Consider the following 21853-nt stretch of genomic DNA (forward strand, 5'->3'; position numbering starts at 1 on the left):
TCATCCACTCTTATGTACAGTTAACAGTCCGCTCTACTCAAAACATCTTCCCACTCACCTGGTCATCTGTCCATGAACTGTAGTTACAGTGTTTCTATTAATAAACTCAATCAATGCTGTTGTGGGACCTGAACTAAACAGTTGATTCTTGAAAGCCTCTTGAAAGTTGGGCTGAAATTTCACCTCAGTGATGTAAAAGACAATTGGCATATAGAAAGCAGATGCAATCAGTTATTAAGATATTTAACAAATACACATTAGAAAGCTTTGCTACTTAAATAAAATTACAGTTTACAAAATGGGTTTTACTTTTAATGCTTTACATGACAACCAGCATAACATTAACATATTTTTTGTTCTTCAATTTTAATGTACAAGCTAGTTACATAACTATCATTCCACAAATGTTATTTATTAGGCTACTTTCTACCAACCATTTTAGTCACTCACATCTGACCTCATTCATTGAAATAATTAAGCAGATTTAGTTAATATATAAAGCTTTCATACAAGTATTCCATGCAGTCACTTAGTTCTACAATTATTCTATTACATTCAATACTTCATCAATGTGTACATTCATAAATCATTTGCCTAATCCTTCTGCATGTTTTGGGAAGGTGGAACAAAACCAAAGTACCTAAAGAAAACTCACACAATTGGGAGTACATGAGTGACCATAGAGCCTGGTGCTATGTGGCACTGAGGCTAGCAGCTGTGCTACTGTGCCTAGGTAAATTCTATTTAGGCTAATAAAACAAATAAACTTCTATGCAAATCTTCTTGATTATATTGTTCTCATATACCACTAAAAACTATTAGCACCACAAGCATTGTCAAATGACTGATATTGACTTTTCTTTTTAAGATACAGGTCATACGTGGCATAACTTGAAGTGAAATGGAAAATACATAAAGATATAAAAACGAACTTATTCTTAGTTATTTCCCGTTATAATGGCATCAACTGGAAAGGCACTGCAGGTGTAATTGTGGCACCCATGGCTTAATAGAAAATGCACATAAACCAATTTCTTTAAGAGGAAAATCTGAAGATTTTAAGATCCATTGAGATTAAGCTCATTAAGCCAGCTGCTGTGTTGTCACACTGATGTTTGGTGGTTACAAATGTGAGAAATGGGTGACCTTGAGTGGAAAACAAATACAACTAGTTCTGTTCTCCCTTTTTTTTTTTTTTTTTTTAATTAGTGTTAAAGATTTAGGTCTGTTTACTTTATTTATCTTTAGAAGGGTGGCACAGTGGATCAGTGGGTAGCTCTGTTGCCTCACAGTAAGAGGGTCCTGGGTTTGATCCCCAGGTGGGGCGCTCCGGGTCCTTTCTGTGTGGAGTTTGCATGTTCTCCCCATGTCTGTGTGGGTTTCCTCTAGGAGCTCTGGTTTCCTCCCACAGTCCAAAGACATGCAAGTGAGGTGAATTATAGATACTAAACCGTCCATGACTGTGTTTGACATTAAACTTGTGAACTGATTAATCTTGCGTAACAAGTAACTACCTTTTCTGTCATAAATATAAAGTGTATAAAACTTGACGTTAAAATCCTAATAAATAAATAAATAAATAAAATGTATCTTCAGAAAATAGGCAGGAATGACAGTCAAATTAGTACCAAATAAGTATTTTATTGGGTATGTATATCATGTTACAATGCAGTTATAAATCTAATTGTTATGGTCTTTGGTTTAAGCTAACTTGCTATTTGTTGCTAAATCATTTTTTCTGAGGGTGCATTTAAAAACGCGTTTAAACTGTTCGGGCAGGGCTTCCGTACATCGAAACGAACCCGCCCCTTTTCTGTTCTGATCTACTCAGAACGCTGACGATTGGTCAGAACGCTGTCGGTGTGGTCTATGCGGTAGTAAGAGTAAGCAGCGATGGCAGCTAAGACTAAAATTGAGACAGGTGAGTGTAATATAAACACTTTATATTTACATGTTTTGCCTTTTTATTAATTCGGTCATGTTGTGCTATTTTATATACACATATTATAACAGGGTGTTATTACAGTTATCTGTAACCTTATTAAAAGAAGTGTAAATGTAGCTGGCTAGCTGCTGTGGTATGAATGAATCTGGTAATGAAGCTGTGTTTGGCTAGTAAATAGAAATGTTACCATTGCAGGTACTTTTATTTTCATTAACAGTAAAATAACACTGTTTTGGACATCACAGTGGTACGTATAGTACAACATTTTACCTCAGCATATTACAAAACTCTAATTAAAAAAAGAAAATGCTTACAAAAAGAAAGAAAGATATAAAACAGCAGAAAAAAGCACAAATTCCCTTATTCCATACACACTTTATAAAGATTATCATTAACAAACAAAGACATTCATTCATGTATTTATTTTTACTAATTTATTTAAGTTGGTCGGGTCAGGTAATTTATAGCAAACAATCCATCTTCTGCATGTTTTAGAAGGTGAGAGAAAGAGTGTAGTGGAAAAAAATCCACACATACACACAGAGAACATGCAAAACTCCTGAAAGTGACTGGAGGTGAGGATCCAACCCTGGTGTCCAGGACCAATGTTGGTGTGTAGCATCTCATCCACCAACTGCACTACAGTTCCACCCTAAACAAGATGAACTACTTACCTTTGTTATATTTATTATAAGTGAATAGCAAATCTAACTGTCCTCTCTACTTAAAACATCTTCCCACTCACCTGATCTTCTGTCCATGAGCTGAAGTTATGATATTTTTATTTTTATAAAAATCAGTGCTGTGGTGAGACCTGAACTAAGCAGTTGATTCTTGAAAGCCTCTGTTTCTGCAAAGAAGAGTGAGCTGATCTTTCACCATAGCAATGTGAAAGATAAGCTAAACAAGATGAAGTACTTACATATGTAAGATTTATTATATATGAATAGCAAATCTGTGTTAAATCCATCCGTGAAAACAACAAAATATGATTACAAATAGCTTTTAAGGCTTTGAAATATGACAGTACTGTGATTTAACATGTTAATTAAGGCACTGACTATGAACCTGGTGTTTCATGGTGCATGGAAATGTAGAATTGTGGCATAAATCAGTGCAGTCAGGTTAGCCCACTACCACTGGGATCCAAGGTTCAAATCCCTAGTTGGTTGGGTGTCTACATTATTGGCTATGTTTGGTGGGATAGGATGGCCAAGGCCCCATGATGGATTGACGTCCTGTTTGTGGTTTGTTTCTGCATTGCACCCAGTGATTCTTGGAAACGGAGCCTTCCTTAATTCTGACCAGGATAAAAAAAGCAGTGGTAAAACATGAAAATGAAATTGCAGTCGGGTAATATTTGTAATTGATATAATTGTGACAGGTTTAGTCAACTTTATGGAGCATTGAGTCCTCTGCATTCTGTATGGAATACTCTTTCTTTGTGTTATTTACTGGTTCTGAGTAAGACGTAGACATGACTGGTCTATTACTATTACTAGTAACCATGTTTCAGAAACCAGCTTATACCAATATTTTTAACTGTCATAGAGTAAAATGTAACCAAAAAGATCACTCCTGTGTACAGTTAAACATAATGATGTTTCCTGCACTCGTTGCTTTCCTGTTACTTCTGTGTTCCATTTGCTTTTATTTATATTGTATTTTAATTGGTTGACATTTAACCAAAGATCTTCCAGAACATTTAACAACACTGGTCGCTGCTGTTTCAATATGCTGAAATGTGGCTGGTGTTCCTTCTCTCTATAAAAATAGAGTGGACTTAGTCTTACCCATACTGACAGTAATCATGTTGGTGTTGTGTTTCAGAAAAGCTAAGAGGGAGAAATGCTGCTTTGGCTATTGCTGCGGTGGTTATCGTGATTGGTGTCCCTTTATGGTGGAAAACAACAGAAACGTACAGAGCCTGGCTGCCAATCTCCCAAATAAATGATCTCGACTCTTTACAGGTGAGCTCCTTTTCTTTAATCGTTTTTGCCTACGTTATAGAATTTATTCACACACCAGTGCCAGTCTGCTAGGCGTGCCTACTAGGGATCCAAATTTTGCTTATTTACTGACAAGCTTACAATGTCTCATCAAAGTATGAAACACAGCACCGACTTTCACATTAACGAGTCTTTATCTTTTATTTAATAAAACAGTGTAACCTAGTGAACATGGCAGTGATGCTGAACAGTAACTTAAACATAAACACCATAAGCAGAACCATTTCAGCATCATGATTGTAGATTTTATACTTTATACAACTGCAAATCATGTTAATTTAAGATGCAGTTGGTATTTTAAAGCTTTTCCTGACATTATTATAAGATGTTAAGCATGCATAACTGAAGGTGGGTCTGTGTGTAGGAAGTATGTCTGGGCTAAATAAAATGTTTAATTTGCATTTTGTGTTTCTGATTCGTTTCAAGCTCCAGTTAAGTGTTGATGTCGAAGTGGTGTTCTCACGAGGAACGTTGAGTCCAGAGCAGCAAAAAAGAGTCCCGTTCAGTCAGACCAGAGAGAGTGAGCACCAAGTGGATGGTGAGAGAGAGAGAGAGAGAGTTTTTCTTTTCTTTATCAAAAAGGTATGACTATCTGTTTTCTCATTGTGTTTTTAGCTAAGACAGGGCTACGGTACAGATATGAAACCAAGTATCGTACAGCCACCATAATGGAAGAAGATGCTCTGAACCAGCCCACTGCTAAAGGTAATTTGCAGGCACTTGTGAAGATTTTTTTGGGATTTGAATCAGTAGTGAATATCCATGTAAGTGCCAGCCTGTTTTCCCTCTTTCTTCACTCAGAGGCAGATCTCTCTCTGCACACACTCAGTGAGAGTGCATGTGGGTCTGTGGTTGTGTACGTCATTCCTGAGACTTCCACCTTGCTACCAGCTGTAAGACACATGCTTATTTCTACTTTATACATCATGTACATCATCTTTACATCATGACTGCACAATAATGTCTTGGAGCCAGTGACCTGAGTTCCTGTTGTCATGCCTTTTTGCCTTATGGTTCCTAAGGTCCTGGGTTTGATCCTTGATTTTTGGTTTTGCTGTCTGAAGGGCTTTGCATGTTTGCCTGTTCTTCCTGTGTCCACAATAGGGACTTTGGCTAAACTGATCACACAATAAGTGATTCTTTCGACTGCCTGCCAGGTGACCTGTACTATACCTAAGTACCCGTAAAGTAACAACAAAGGCTCCAGTAGTCAATAAATATGACATAGACTGGTGCAAGTCAGATCAAACCTAACCTGTCACTCGAATTGAAGGTAAAAAAGGATGAGGACAGGTAGAAATAAGATGGATGGATAGATTTAGAGGAACAATGAACAAGCTATTACACTATCCATACGGTTGCCAGGAGCTGACCTGACAGCACTTGTTATAATAGGTGTAAATGAGTAAGTGAATGGATATTTGTAATTTAACGTGGGTGTGTGTCGCCCTGTGTTGGTTTTGGAACCCTATCAGGATCTTTGTCAGTGATTCTGCCCTGCAGTGGTTAGTATAAATAAATTATTCAGGTGGGATTTGTTGTGCAGCCCTAGCATTTGTGGGCACATATTAATTGTAATAACTGAAAATAACAGATTACTTTTTGTCTCCTTTAAGGATGTGAAAGTCTACGTTGGTCAGTGGCGCACCGCCCTCCTTCGTGCTGCTCCCTTTCCACCTGATGCAAGTCTGAAGAAGGTTTTGTCAGTTCTGGAGCCTGAGGTGAAGCAGGTGGTTGAAACAACGTCCTTTAACCACCAGGACATTTTGGCAGCCCTGAGCGACCGCATACGCATCAGGAAACTGAGCAAGGAGAACCTGGCCGACAGCATGAGGGCTATCAAGTCCAGTCCAGGTTAGATATAAGCTCTGTTACTTTTAGAGATCTTCACACAAAGTATCCTTTACATTTTTATCAATATCTGCTCTTTTCTTTGGTGTAGTTCAGTCTGACAGTGGAAAACGACACACAAATAAAATAAAATTACAGTGCATTCTGTTACACTTTTTAATAATTGCTTTTCTTATAGGTTATGAAATCACCTTCAGTTTGCTGAATCCTGACCCGAAGTCTCACAACCTGCACTGGGACATTGAGGGAGCCGTTCAAAACTACATTCAGCCTCTTTTAAACAGACTGACTCCAATAGCTAACTTCTCAGTGGACTCCCAGGTGTTCAGAATAGATTCATGTTAAAAGTGATGCATGCCACCTTCCATCGTGTCATATTTTGTACTTTTGGTACTCATTTACATCCACAAAGCTAATGTGACTGCAGGTTTCCAGACCAAACAACCTGGAGCTAATACAACCTAACACAACCAAAGTATTTAGCATCTAATTAAATAAGTGGAATCAGATGTAGCTCTTGTTTGGTTGGTTTGAAATCATTCAGTCATTTGTGCAATTTGTGGATAAGATTGGTGTCTAGGTTTGACACCGTTATTATGTTTCTTTCTTTCAGATCCTGTACTATGCAGTTTTGGGGGTCAACCCACGTTTTGACAACAGTGTGTCAGCATACACACTGAACGCAGACAGCCTGGCACACGTCATTAATCCTGTCGAAGCCAGACTAGGTTGGGACAAGATTTAGCTTTCAAACTTGTCCCAAAATAGGTTATTTTTTTAAAGATGTGTTTAATAACACACAAGCTTAAAGATTGGAAAAAAAATCTTGTGCTTTATTGTCATTTAAGAATATAAATCTCGATTTTCGATTACATTCTTGTATCTAGGCTCAAATGCTGCATCTTCAAACCCTGTGCTGAATTTTCTTCTCTATGTGCCTGATGCCCACCGTTCCCCACTTTTTATTAGAGACCACAGCAAGAGGGAGGTACCCTCCAACGCGTTCCACAGCCCACGCTGGGGGGGCATTATGGTACAGTCATGTTTCATTAACCATCATAGTACACACTGCTGCACACTTGCAGTTTTTGGGTTTTTAGGTTATTAACTCACGTCAGACATTCACACACACTCCCCAGACTTAGAAAACACACCCATAGTACTTTTCATATATTTATTTAACACGCTTTATTACTAATTGATGCATGAATTCCGGTCATTTCAAGGGCTTTCAAAAGTAGATGTTTTATTGCTCAAGTACTAATCCCATGTTCAGAAAAGTTGGGACATTTTATAAAATGCAAAACAAATCATTTGTGACTTATTAATGTGCTTTATAAATTCTCTTGAACTTTTATTTAACTGAGAAAAACACAAAGAAAATATTTCCAAGGTTTTTACTGGCCAACTTAATTGTATTTTGTACAGTTGGAGTCTGATTCTTGCAACACAATCAAAAACATTGGGACAGAGTCATGTTAACCACTGTGTTCAATTAATATCATTTTAATTGCACTTTGTAATCATTTGGTAACTGAAGACACTTATTATTGCAGTTTTGCCTGTTCTTGCTTGATAAAAGACAACTGTGGTCTGTGGTTGCCGCGGTCTCATAATGTGTCATACATTTTTAGTGGGGGACAGATCTGGACTGCAGACCTTTTCATCTTCAGCACAGAAAACTCAGCAAACATTTTTTTCACAAAAACAAGCTGAAATATGGACTCATCTGACCACAGCACACGTTTCCACTGTCTTTTGGTCCATCTTAGCTAAGCTCAAGCACAGAAAACTCACCAGCCTTTCTGTGTAGAATCGATGTACAGCTTTCTTTTTGTAATTTGTGTAACTGACTATTAACTACACCACAGGTGGTCAATGTTTTGTTCAAAATACTTTTAATGATTGTAATGTCTTGTTTTTCTCTTTTCAGGTGTACAATGTGAATGATATGTATGGACCTGAAGCACAGTTTCCTGTGGATATCAATATTAACATGGCCAAAGTGATGGGTGTCTTCTTGGCACAGTTAAGGTCAGAATTTTGTTGGCAAAAAAGCAGTATTCATTTACATTCATAGTTTTATGGCTGTCTGGGTTTTCTCACAGGTTTGTTTTCTTTACACAAACCACATGTAACCAACAGATAAGTCATTGCACCAATTTATTTAAATTACATTTTAATCTAGAGCATTAATTGAACAGAGTAAGAACACCGATTTGAAACACACGTTTACCCCATTGCGCTGGTTTTCTAAGATTATAATCTGAACAGGAAAATGTGTCATGCATTTATACTATTTAAATGAAGAAGGCAGAACTATTACACGTTTAAATGACAGTTGTTTTGTGTGTGTTATATTTATTTATATTATATATTTATATATACAAAAATGATGTGAATCTTTCGCATCATGTCCCAGTGTAAAAATATGTTTATCATATAAAAACTACACTAAGGTTGGTCATTATCAGATTTAATGTACTGACTGTATGTTTATTCTTTTTGCTTAGCTTGATTAGGAAGAGTCTACAATGACCTAGGAGCACTAAACTTCTCAATTATTGCTGGTCATAAGTACTCTGTAATGCTGAAATGACAAACTTGTCATCTAAAATGAAAGCAAGATTTTTTTACATTCAGCATTTAAAACCTGTTATAAGGAAAGTGACTGCTTCCAGTTTGGACACAGGTTTGTCATTTCAGCAGTAGAGTGTACTTATGACCAGTAATAATTGCGAGACGTTTGGTGTTCCTAGGTATTTGTTGTACTACATTAAGCCACATTAAAACTTCATTAACGTTAAGCATCCCCATGTTGAAGTAGTGTTTGAAACTGTTTGCTACAGACTCTGTATAAAATCAATATTCTGCATGCTAAACTGATTTTGCCTCTATATTTATCTTACTGCCAGGTTTGCTAAATTACATTGTTTTTTAACCAATAAAGCATGTGTGACTTAAAGTTCAGTGATGTATTTTGACACTGTGTCCATCAGTTATAGTTTAAAAGTAATCGGCAACCTTTGCATCCCTAGTTACCAGGATTAAAAACAGCCTTCACAGTCCACTAGACACACCAAAGCATCTCTAGTTTTAACTTTTAATCTTTCACTTCATACAGCCTTTAGGCTTCATTGCTCACTGTACAGGTTCCCAGTACATTAGTAATTGTCCCTCTGGTTTCTGACTCAGGTTGCTGCTGGGAGTACAGAGGACTCAACCTCCCCCCGGTTTCATTTTGCAGAGTGCAGGCAGTGCAGGTCTGACGGACTGGGAGCTGGACCGGCTGCTGTGGAGCCGCAGTGTAGAAAACGTGGCCACAGCCTGCACCACTATTACCTCACTTACCCAGCTTATTGACCAGATCGGCAACATAGTCATCAATGACAACATCGCCCAACAGGTGATGATGCAGTGATTTCTGGTTCTGCAACATCTATGATTCATACCTTAATGTCACTATTATTTTCCACCAGCAAACTAAGATCACCTTGTTTCTGTCAGAATTTGAAAACTTCCCTGATTCCAATGCTTAAAAATTTGGGGCGACAGTTTAAGCAAGCTTTAAAAGAAATGGTTTGATGAGTTTGGTGTGGAGGAACTATAGTGGCCTGCAGGTTTTCCCTTATGAAAAAGTGAAATGTCTCTTACAATAGTATGTAAAGCTTTGACCCCAACTGTACTTGTATATCTGTTTTTGTGTAAGCAGTTACTAAGCGGTTCTTGTTGTTACAGGTCTCCAGTGCGGTGATTGCGCTCCAGGCTGCTATGGCCGAGTTGGAGGCTGGGAACCTGGCCTTTGCCCTGCAGTACAGTAGGGAGGCCATTTTGGCTTCTGAGAGGGCATTTTTCGATCCCTCCCTCTTGCATCTGTTGTATTTTCCTGATGATCAGAAGTTTGCTATTTATATCCCATTGTTTTTACCAATGTGTGTGCCCATTGTACTTTCACTGCTGAAGATTGTTAAAGAGATTAAGCAGAAACGTGCAGACAAGCAAGCCAAAAATGACTGAGAGCATTTGCTGCACTGGGTGGCTATGATTAGGATTTATATGCACTGAAGTGATTATGTTTGGCAGATTTCTACAGTCCAACACCATCATTGTTTTCTGTCTTGCATTATAACTAATTTATTTTTGAAACCTTTAAGTATCCTAAAACTGAACTTTTGAACTGAACTTCTGCTCAGTTTTTTTTCCCAGTTAGAAGGAAAATTTTAGTAACTTCAGATTAATTCCTTTTGTAGTGTGAAAGCACCAGTAACCAGTTGGAAAGACGATAAACATGAGAATGTTCCCTTGTTGCATGCGGAACTAGAGCCAATATTTACTGATTGTATGATGTTTAGGACGTAGCCTGGCTACCTAGAATCACTGGTAATCATTTGTCACAGTTTTTCTACAAATAGGTTACACAGTGCCCTAAAAGTATTTAGCATCAACCCTTTTGTTGTGGAAATGGTCACAACCTAAACTGCCATACTCGGAAGCGTAAAAAAAGATCCCCGTTAAAAGCTACCACCAGCATATTTCACAGTAGAGTGGTTTAAACTTGCCTAGAATTTTTATCCAGATGTTTCATTTGAGTCTTATTGTCTCTAACTATTTGCCATCTCACTGGTGAGCCTCCTAAGTGATGCTTTACATGTCATGTTACTTTCACTAAGAGTTTTTGTTTTGCAACTCTTTTATAAAGGCTCTGTTTGTGTAACTCATCAGATGTTACTAACTCATACACAGTCCTTTCAGTCACAGTCGATTTCTTCTGTAACTCAGTCCGTGTTGGTGTTTCAATAGCTGTTTTAATGAATCTGCCTGTCTAGTCTGTTAAACAACTTTAGAGGCCTGACCTAGGCAGTGTGGCTGGGTTTCTGCTACTTCTATATGATGGACTAAACTAAACTCTGAAATATAAGCAGCTTTGTAATGTTCTTGTATCATTTTCCTGATCTAAAGAGAAAACAATTCAAGGTGAAAAGTCAGTTTTTCTGCCATAATAATGGAAACTAGTTTAGTAATTTAGTTTCATTTTACACAATGAACTCTGCTTATAGATCAACTGGAAAACAGTAATATACAGTATTTAAAATGTGAAATATTAGACATGATTTTTATGTTTTACCACTTCTTGATTAAGGTTGCAGTGGGTCCATAAAATTACTAGGTGCAATGCCTAGAGTATGAAGGACCTAAATACCTTTTCCCCCAGACATAGCCAATCATATCTGTATGTATGTACATTGGTCTGACCAGGCAATAGCACCAGTGGGGTTTCGAACCCTGTTTCCTAGCAGTAGTGGGCTAGCGTAACTTACCGCTGTGCCACCCGAGTGCCCCAATATTGAAAAATGAAATATAAAAAAGTAATGCTAAATACTTTTTAAGGCACTGTATTCTCCTACTTTTTTTAAATTATTTTTTAAAAATTGTTTTACAAAATAAGCATTTATGTGTACAGTTGGGTCATCAATCCCCACCAGCATCTCTACCACCCCCTTATATCTGTGTAAAACACTGCGTTTAAAATTATACAATGCCATTTAAGTGCTGATATTATTCCAAGTACAACAAAAGAACCTGTGAGTTCCATTATGTTGGCAGCTGGGATGATGAATACAAAGTAAAAGATAAATCCAACCTTAAAGCCGATGTTCTTCTATTGTTGGTGTCTAATGTTACAATGGTTTTACTCTATTTATAAGTTTTATATATTTGAAGCGGCTAGGACTGAAAAAGTTTCACAGGACTGTCATGCAAATCTACAATGAAAACAAAAATGTCACCCTTGTTTTTTTAAATATATCTTTTGTTATATAATGCAACCACTAGAGTCAGATCTTTAGGATAGCAGATGATTTTTGAATGTTAGATCATGTGCCATTTATAAACCATTCCCACACTTCACAGCTGACACATTTGGTGGGCGAATACTGATTGAAAACAACTAGCATCATGTGGAGAATGATGCCTTCACCTGACAAAATACTCCTCTTCATCTGACAAGTGCTGTTAAATACTATGCGATTCAACTAAAGTAAAAGGTTTACTTGTAAGAGACATGTAATATCTAGCATTTTTCGGATCTCACAAGTTCCAAGATTCCTACTAATTTTTTTCAGTATCTGAATGAGCAGAGCACATACGTCTTTGTTCAAGAATGCTTTTAATGATTCAAGTTCTTTTATTTGTTTATTTATTTTTTATTTTTGGAAAGTATGCTCAGTCAGTCAAAAGAAATAATAATTTGTTAGTGACTGGTTACAGCTGCTGATTTTTTGGTGCGCAAATACATAGGGCTAGTATAACTGCAGCCTCTAAGCCCATGGTGATTATTCACTTTGTGTAAGGTTTCATTTATTAGTCTGAATTTATTTAGGCAGTTGGAATGGGGCAATGACTTTTTCACAGCACTGTACCACTGCAGACCAGGTATTTTTTTGGGTCGAATCATTGTCACGTCAAGCCAAGTCAAATGTATTTGTATTTTGTACCGACAGACCAAAAACCCCTGTTGAGAAAGCCAAGGGCGACAATGCCAAGAACAAAACTTCCTTAAATTTACAGGAAGAAACCTTGAGAGGAACCAGACTCAACAGGGACCCATCCTCCCTGGGTGGTCTGGAGAATGATTGGTATGCCTCATATGTGTGTGGTGCAAGTGTAAAATGCAACATTTCAGTATTATGGCTGGTAAAATAATGATTTGGACTTTAACTGTATGTCCATTATGTGGATCTATAAAGAATAAAGTAAGGGGAAAACTGTAAATTTTCATATACACTATTTAGATTTGTTGTGCCTTGTCTTCTAAGTTTAAACATTTATTTCATGCTCACAGTAGTGACACTGACATGGTAGTATATGTGGCATAACAGTAATGCTGGAATTTCTGTTCAACCAGCATCGGTGGTGTTGTGGTCAAGTCGGTGTAAATAATAAAGTGTATTTAAAGTGTTTAAAACCCATAGCGGTCACTATCATGATGCATTCATATCAGCACCAACTCACTACCATGATGCTCTTGTACCAACACTATACATGAGACACAATGCCATAATACACTAATTTCAGCACCATACACACTACCATGATATACTACACTCCCACTAAGTCTGTGCTTCCACATTTGGTGGTTCTTTCTATTGCCAAGTAGTAGAAGTGCCATACTTAAAACCCAGCTGCAAAAGATTTTATTAAAGCTGTTTCATTTTGCTACTGTTATTTTTTTTTTCCAGCACAGTATCACCAGCAAAACACACACACACTATCATGTCATTGTCTGGTGTAAAGGACAGCCATCTTGTCAGTGATGGTCCTACGGTGGTCGCTTGTTCTGTTGGACGAGGGTAGTAGTGACACTGATAAAATAATGTATTTACCACAGAATACCATATGGTCACTGGAACAAATCTCAAGTGGAAAAAGGACACAAATTACAACATACAATTTAAACATGTCTTCCTTTTACTTAATGTGTATTATCCTGTATTTAAAGTAAATATGTTGGTAACAAGTCCCGTATTACAAGCATCGAACTTGGCTGAATCTTAAATAGCTTCTTATTTATACATAGTGTACTAGGTAGGGCGTATAATCCCCATTCTGCTACGCTCAACGTCATGCTCTTTAAAGGGAGTAGACGGTGGTTTGGTTTTAACACTTATGTGTTTTTGTATTCGGCGCACAGAAGGCACACCAAGACGCCATTTTAGAAGTCGTTGATTTTGCCCCTGTCGTGTTTGAAAGTTTTTTTTGGGAACATTTTACGTAGGTAAACACATTTCTTGAAGTTAATTATCTATCTTTGTGAAATAGTAAAAAATACAAAGTGTTTAACTCTAAATGTCCGTTTATTTTCGTAGGAAACATGTCTGGAGGAAGTGTAATCAGAGGTCCAGCGGGTAATAACGACTGTCGGGTGTATGTGGGGAATTTACCCCCCGATATTCGCACCAAGGATGTGGAGGACGTGTTTTATAAATACGGAGCGATTCGTGATATCGATCTGAAGAACAGGAGAGGAGGACCACCTTTCGCTTTTGTTGAATTCGAGGACCCCAGGTAAAAACGAGCACCGTATTTTCTGCCATTTGCTGGCTAGCTCAGTGCTAGTTCATGGTAGGCTAGCGGTCTATGTAAGCTTGACGGTCCTCAAACAGGCGGATTAGCTCTTTAATTCTGCATTAATTCTGCACTCAGGTCATCTCAGTCATAACTGCTTTCCTTAAATAAAGTCGCGTCGCGATGTTCTGCGCAGTCTTTTTTCTTTGCTTTGAAAAGACGTCTTGTCCTGATCAGGGTCGCGGAGTGTCTGGATCCTAGCTGGGAACACAGCTCATGTTTTTGTACATAATGTTTTATGGCTAATTATTGGATGTATTGGCTATTGGGATCTTCTATGCCTACTAAGCACCAACTTAAAAAAAGTATCCCCAACACTTGCTGATTTGGCACTAACTACTAAGATGGTCTGCCTCTGATGGGTCCTTGAGCAGGCCCTCAATCATTAGTTGTTCACTTTGAATAAAGGTGTCTGAGATACAGGGGTTGGACAATGAAACTGAAACACCTGTCATTTTAGTGTGGGAGGTTTCATGGCTAAATTGGACCAGTCTGGTGGCCAATCTTCATTAATTGCACATTGCACCAGTAAGAGCAAGAGTGTGAAGGTTCAATTAGCAGGGTAAGAGCACAGTTTTGCTCAAAATATTGCAATGCACACAACATTATGGGTGACGTACCAGAGTTCAAAAGAGGACAAATTGTTGGTGCACGTCTTGCTGGCGCATCTGTGACCAAGACAGCAAGTCTTTGTGATGTATCAAGAGCCACGGTATCCAGGGTAATGTCAGCATACCACCAAGAAGGACAAACCACATCCAACAGGATTAACTGTGGACGCAAGAGGAAGCTGTCTGAAAGGGATGTTCGGGTGCTAACCTGGATTGTATCCAAAAGACATAAAACCACGGCTGCCCAAATCACGGCAGAATTAAATGTGCACCTCGACTCTCCTGTTTCCACCAGAACTGTCCGTCGGGAGCTCCACAGGGTCGATATACACGGCCGGGCTGCTATAGCCAAACCTTTGGTCACTCGTGCCAATGCCAAACGTCGGTTTCAATGGTGCAAGGAGCGCAAGTCTTAGGCTGTGGACAATGTGAAACATGTATTGTTCTCTGATGAGTCCACCTTTACTGTTTTCCCCACATCCGGGAGAGTTACGGTGTGGAGAAGCCCCAAAGAAGCGTACCACCCAGACTGTTGCATGCCCAGAGTGAAGCATGGGGGTGGATCAGTGATGGTTTGGGCTGCCATATCATGGCATTCCCTTGGCCCAATACTTGTGCTAGATGGGCGCGTCACTGCCAAGGACTACCGAACCATTCTGGAGGACCATGTGCATCCAATGGTTCAAACATTGTATCCTGAAGGCGGTGCCGTGTATCAGGATGACAATGCACCAATACACACAGCAAGACTGGTGAAAGATTGGTTTGATGAACATGAAAGTGAAGTTAAACATTTCCCATGGCCTGCACAGTCACCAGATCTAAATATTATTGAGCCACTTTGGGGTGTTTTGGAGAAGCGAGTCAGGAAACGTTTTCCTCCACCAGCATCACGTAGTGACCTGGCCACTATCCTGCAAGAAGAATGGCTTAAAATCCCTCTGACCACTGTGCAGGACTTGTATATGTCATTTCCAAGACGAATTGACGCTGTATTGGCCGCAAAAGGAGGCCCTACACCATACTAATAAATTATTGTGGTCTAAAACCAGGTGTTTCAGTTTCATTGTCCAACCCCTGTATCTAAAAGTAATTGATTTCCTATTGGCTTTTTGAATTGTTTCCAGGCTTTCTACCCACCTCAATCCCAATCAGAATGAAGTGCTTACTGTAGATATCTTGGGTCGAAACATTAAAGACCAAAAGAAGTCTTGGGACTACACCAATTCCATCTTATTTTTGGCACTCATCTCAAAGCTATGATCATCTAACCTTTCCAAGCTATGCCAAAGGTCTCTGATGTTGCTCTTTCAGAAAATAGTTGTCCTATTTTTTTTAATGCATTATTACAACTTTTTGCTGTCAAATCTTTTTGGGTTCCTGGCAACCATATGGAAAGAGTTAATGTTAAACCCCTCTGATAGCAATATGGATTCTGGATATGGAGTCCTGATATTTGCTTTTGTCTTGTTGTGACTTAACACTGATCAAGCCTCTTATCTAGCAAGATGCAAAAATTTAGATGGAAAAAAAGTGAGATGGATCAGAATCAGAGTCTCACATACTTCTTTTGTCATTTTAGAGATGCTGAGGATGCAGTGCATGGACGAGATGGCTATGACTATGATGGGTACCGTTTGCGGGTGGAGTTCCCCAGGAGTGGCAGAGGTGGTGGAAGAGGTGGAATGGGTGGTGGTGGTGGTGGTGGTGGTGGTGCTGGTGCTGGAGCCCCCAGAGGCAGATATGGCCCTCCTTCTAGACGCTCAGAGTACAGGGTCATAGTTTCAGGTTAGTGGAGTTGTTTAGTTCTTCCGCTTAAAATAGAATATCTTGACCCTTTTAACGATATGGACCAAATGTAACATTGAATAGAATTCCTTGATATTAAAATACAAATATAAAAAGCAGCAATTGTTGTATAAAATAGTCCAAAAGAATTCCAGTAATGTTTGGACTTAATTTAATGTTGGATAACTATATATATTTAGTATATTTGGTTGACGCTCCTGGTTGCCTACCATTGTTTACTTGCAGGTAATGTTTTTGGCCCTGTAGTACTAGAAAAAGCTCCAGGCAATGGCAATTTTTTAGACAATAAATAGTTAAACAATGTCAAAGTCCTTATCATGCAGTATTAAGCTGTTCTTTGTAAAAGACTTCTCTAATGTGTTCATTGTATGAATTTTTTATTGCATTATCAGCAAAAATAGGATATATCATGCAACCCTAATTGTGGGCTGGTATTTTTGTGCACAGGACTCCCTCCTAGCGGAAGCTGGCAGGACCTGAAGGACCACATGCGTGAAGCAGGTGATGTATGTTACGCTGATGTTTTCCGAGATGGCACCGGTGTTGTGGAGTTTGTGCGCAAAGAAGACATGACCTATGCTGTGCGAAAGCTGGATAACACTAAGTTCCGCTCCCATGAGGTACGTGTGAGTTTGTGAATAGGAACGGCCATTGGAAAGGACAGGACAGGACAGGGCATAGCTTAAGGATTGGAATGTGTCAAGGTAAGATTGTCACATGGAGCCACATGGACTAGGAGGATTCAAGGATTGGCTTAGGATGCTCATTTGAATGTAAGTGATTTTACCATTGGGCTGTACATTTGACATTAAGCCTGATGTTAGCTGTTTTTATTTCACTGCACTTTACAACCATTATGCTGTAGATCTATTGGCGATGAACGTCTGTGAGAACAAAAGTAGCTGTAATGTTTATAGTAATTTTTCTTTTAAGCTGCCTGTAGGTAAGTAACTCTTAAACTGCACGTTTTCTGATTCCTTGTTAGAAAGCTTGTGTTGTGTGTTCCATAGGGTGAGACCGCTTACATCCGTGTAAAGGTGGACGGCCCTCGCAGCCCGAGCTATGGTCGCTCGCGCTCTCGTAGCCGCAGCAGGAGTCGGAGCAACAGCCACAGTCGCAGCTATTCTCCACGTCGCAGCAGAGGATCTCCACGCTATTCACCCCGTCACAGTCGCTCTCGTTCCCGCACCTAAACACCTACAAAACAGTCCTGCCACAACCACGTACCCTGTGTCACTGTTGGACCCACTGCCGTACCTCATCGCTTTTTCGATCTGCCTCCACCGCTTTGGTTTGCAGTTAAATTTGTGCAAAAAACCCAACCAATTATTTAATCATTTGGATAACAATCGAAGCATACCTAAGTGGGTGTACCCATGTCTTTTTTTTTCTATCATCTTATAACCCTTCCGAGTGTTTTGTCCTTTCTTAACCTGTCTCTACCCCTTGTGTCTTTCGTTCTGCATTTGTATTTTAACTGGAGTTTCGTACCTTTTTGTTTGTGTTTAGATATGGATGATGATCAAATGTGAAAGATGTCGCAGGGACTTCATTGTTTTTTGTTAGCATTGGGGTTTTTGGTGGAAAAACTGGGGGGTAGGGGGTAGTTTGCTGATTAGGTTTTTGTTGCAAAACTGTTCTGTTTTTACCTTTTCATGTGTCTTTCTATAGACAACAGAGGAGCAGGATTAAAGAGTGCTTTGGAATAAAGGATTGTCAAGCACAGTTCATTCATATTAGGATAAAGCGTTTTTGGAGGAGGAGCAGGGATTTCAATATTGGCAATGGTATGATGACAAGCATTTTAGTTACCTTCCAATTGCAGGGTTTTCTTCCTCAGACTTTACATAATGTTTTTTTTCATAGTAAAGTAACACACTAGTTTTTGCATTTTGCCATTTACTCTTCCTTTATTGGAACCCTTTCCCTTTTTGTTTCACTTTTACTTTATTTGGCATTTGCTGAAATGCATGCATTTGTGTTTTTGTCTTAATGTTTCCATGCTTTTGCGTACACCAGGACAGTTGTTAGCTATTTTGTGTTTATGCTAAATACAAAACATTTTGCCATCTGAGCTGGACCTGGGCCGCACCATTATAGAGCAACTACACAAACATCTCAGTATATACTGATGGAGGAAGGTTTGCCTTGTGCATTTATTCCAATGTAAATTGCAATTTCACTAAGGAAAAGTAGTTCCTTTTTCTGTTTATGCTAGCACATTGTAATGTTAGCATGGTGCTTAAAGTTATTTGTTAGTGCATGTTAGTCTGGTGTTTTTATCAGTTATGCTTTGTTAAAAACAACCCAAACAAAAGAGAAAAAACACTGCTCCTATGATTGTTAGAAGCATTTGCTATAGCTGTGATTCTAACATGTTGCCTCCCTCTTTTTGATTTTGCTGGTATTCAAAGGTTTGGATTGGAGAAGGGCTCACTGTTTCCCGATCCTTGGAGCCGGATCATTGGATCAGTTCAGGATCAGGAGCAGGCTTAGGATTAGAATAAGGATGGATACGTACATGGAGCGGGATCAATTTACCGGGAACGGGAACCATAGGAGAGGATCCCAACCCCAAACCGCACCAAATGGAGATAACAAAAAGCGGAAACATTTTCAATTGGCTTCTCTAAAATCAAATCAGATTTTTTTTTTTTGCTTTTTGCTTTTTCGGAGCCTGACCAAAGATGCGCACGTTGAAGGGATCCTGCATATTTTTATGCTTTTGGTTTAAAGTGGAGCAGAGCCAGGAACTGGGAGGCTGGATCAATTGCTTTGGATGGAATCTGCATGAGGAGCTTGGTAAATAGAGGCATTTAGGGTTTTGGGTGGGCTGGGTGGTGGGGGTTGTAGTTTATTTAGAGATACAAATTTCCATAGAGTTTGTAAAATTTCTGTTTTGTTTGTTTTATTATTAGAAAATTGACATGTTGGAATTTGTGGGTTTTCTAAATTGGCTACTTCCAATTTTTAGTTTATACTATTTGTTTTTTTTCCCTTCTCCCTTTAAATAAAGTCTAAAATTGCCATGTGTGTGCAGTGTTTTTCTTTATTATTTTTTTAAATAATAATAATAAGTTACACTTATGTAGCGCCTTTCACAAAAAAGGTCGCTTAACAATTAATAATACAAAGAACAGATAAATGACAACAACAATATTTGTGCAGAACATGATAGCCACGGAGCTAACAGCCCGGTTCAGGAGAGTAGAATAGCCGCGGTGCTAACAGCCAGGATCAGCAGAGCACGATAGCCACGGAGCTAACAGTCAGGTTCAGCAGAGCACGATAGCCACGAAGCTAACAGCCAGGTTCAGCAGAGCACGATAGCCACGGAGCTAACAGCCCGGTTCAGCAGAGTAGAATAGCCGCAGTGCTAACAGCCAGGATCAGCAGAGTAGAATAGCCGCAGTGCTAACAGCCAGGATCAGCAGAGCACGATAGCAGCGGTGCTAACAGCCAGGATCAGCAGAGTAGAATAGCCGCAGTGCTAACAGCCCGGTTCAGCAGAGCACGATAGCAGCGGTGCTAACAGCCAGGTTCAGCAGAGTAGAATAGCCTCAGTGCTAACAGCCAGGTTCAGCAGAGCACGATAGCAGCGGTTTTTATTATTAATATTTTGCCTTTACGCTAATTTTTGTTCACTTTTGCTTTTTACACAGAGGTCAGACAGAGGTCAAAATCTACCACGAGCATAAAAAATTACTGATATAATAAGGTGTGTAATTTTGGTAATGTGCAAATGAATACAAGGTCAGAGTGGATTCTTAAACTGCATACAGGTCACCAGATTATTTTGGCTTGCAAAAGCTTGGATGAACGTTTCTAATATTGGTGCAGAACTGTATGTAAATTGATTCCTCTCTTCATGAATGATAGATGAAGCCTGAATAACACTGGCTTCCTGTGGCTGAGCCATGATAGGTCTGCAGTGGAACACAGTAGTAAAACGGATGCTCATATAGCATTTAGTGTTCAGGATTAATTTGTGCCTTTATTTCCAATAATCATTCAAAAGCACATTTAATTACAAGACAAGCAAACGGTATGCTGTGATAAAGCTTTGTTTAATGTAGGGGTGTCTTCTGTACAGGGTAGGGGCAGATGGAGATCATTTCAATTGCCCTAAGGAACACATTGTCAGAAGCAAAGAAAATGTACCTGGTGGTAACTAATCTTAATGAAAGTATATTCTGTACACCAGTATATCATCACTTAAAACTCAACATGCATCTTAATGGCTTATAACATTTTACACGTATGATTATAGACGATATCAGAATATGAAAGAAGTTGTTTAGTGATGCACATTAATAAAGTGAAATCCGTTCATGTTAAGAGTAGAATAAATCCTGGTCATGGTTTCAGCACTACTTGGAAACATTGGGCCTAGGACAGGAATACACCCTAAACTGGGTGCTGGCTCATTACCATAAAACACTATTACTCAAATCATATTAGTTTATGCATTTGGGTTTTTGTTGGAAGGAAAACTGTGACATGAAAATATGTCAATCAGCACTGCCATGTTGTTGAAAAAAACAGGCGACACTGACAACTGTTGGCACCGGTGTATTTCATAGAACAGCCTCCCTTTCCCAACATAACAATACTGAGTCTTCTAATACTTGATAAAATTGCATATTACACAGCAGGAATTTAAGATCACTACATTGCTACAGAATTCATGTTCTTAGATACTTTCAGTGGATATGCTTTTCAGCTCACTCTGCAGATTGTGGATGCTTGGTCAAAGGACTCGAATGATCATGACAAAAACTTGAGTTTGATACTCCAAGTCCATGATTATATGTATCATTGGTCAACCATAATGTCAGGGGTTAGGTTATTATACATATGTATAACCATTCATTTTAATGTCAAGCCCTCATTGATTGTTGCCAGTGAGCACATTTTTGTCTAACCTGTTCATGAAATGTAATTCTAGTCAAATCAACAGTGTAGTCCAGAGTACGTTAAGCAGTTATAATGCAGTTAGATAAAAAAAAAAAGTACTTTTTTCTGGCACACCTTGGGCATCTACACAGACATTGTTGGCTATGCGATGGATTTGTGCCCTGTCCATATTTCCTGCCTTGCGCCAAGTTTGTCACTAATGCCAGACCCACCACAACCCTGACCAGGAAAATGCAGTTAATGAAATGAATTGGCTACTCATAACACATGAGTAGATGTGTTATACCCTGCAGTGAATTGGCATTCTGTTCAGGTGTTTTCCTACCTTGTGGGAAGTGGGAAAATACATTAGCACAGTGATGCAACAGGTAGAGTAAATTCTCTAAAATGCTTTTTTTGTGTGGGTAAGTCAAAAAGTGGATTGCACCAAGTGTTTGTGAGTGCACTATGGACCCATCAAGACCCAGACTGGGATTAGAAAGTTAATGAAAATGAATTATGTATTTAAAAAAAGTTACATTTAACCTGTACAGATATACAGTATCATTAGTATATGATTACTGTGTTAATGTATTATAAAACTTTAA

The 21853-nt window shown here is 38.8% G+C and overlaps 2 protein-coding genes across 3 annotated transcripts; both read left to right on the forward strand.

Moving 5' to 3' along the window:
* Nucleotides 1-1893: 1893 nt before the first annotated feature.
* pigs (phosphatidylinositol glycan anchor biosynthesis, class S) lies at nucleotides 1894-11597 on the forward strand. Its single transcript, XM_063011463.1, has 12 exons — nucleotides 1894-1921; nucleotides 3776-3915; nucleotides 4381-4492; nucleotides 4570-4659; nucleotides 4756-4847; nucleotides 5571-5808; nucleotides 5984-6126; nucleotides 6419-6533; nucleotides 6693-6838; nucleotides 7739-7839; nucleotides 9001-9211; nucleotides 9544-11597. Exons 1-12 carry the CDS (start codon nucleotides 1894-1896, stop codon nucleotides 9820-9822), a joined length of 1695 nt encoding a protein of 564 aa, XP_062867533.1. The 3' UTR covers nucleotides 9823-11597.
* Nucleotides 11598-13482: 1885 nt separating this feature from the next.
* On the forward strand, nucleotides 13483-19376 carry srsf1b (serine and arginine rich splicing factor 1b). 2 transcript variants are annotated; one of them, XM_063011614.1, is made up of 6 exons: nucleotides 13483-13579; nucleotides 13671-13869; nucleotides 16123-16328; nucleotides 16797-16969; nucleotides 17360-18136; nucleotides 18764-19376. In XM_063011614.1, exons 2-5 carry the CDS (start codon nucleotides 13676-13678, stop codon nucleotides 17540-17542), a joined length of 756 nt encoding a protein of 251 aa, XP_062867684.1. In that variant the 5' UTR covers nucleotides 13483-13579; nucleotides 13671-13675; the 3' UTR covers nucleotides 17543-18136; nucleotides 18764-19376. The 2 variants fall into 2 exon arrangements, with proteins under 2 accessions (XP_062867684.1, XP_062867685.1); XM_063011615.1 differs by having other exon boundaries at nucleotides 13483-13575.
* The last annotated feature ends 2477 nt before the right edge of the window (nucleotides 19377-21853 follow it).

Source organism: Trichomycterus rosablanca, chromosome 16 (assembly GCF_030014385.1).
Source record: "Trichomycterus rosablanca isolate fTriRos1 chromosome 16, fTriRos1.hap1, whole genome shotgun sequence".
NCBI classification, from domain to species: Eukaryota; Metazoa; Chordata; class Actinopteri; order Siluriformes; family Trichomycteridae; genus Trichomycterus; species Trichomycterus rosablanca.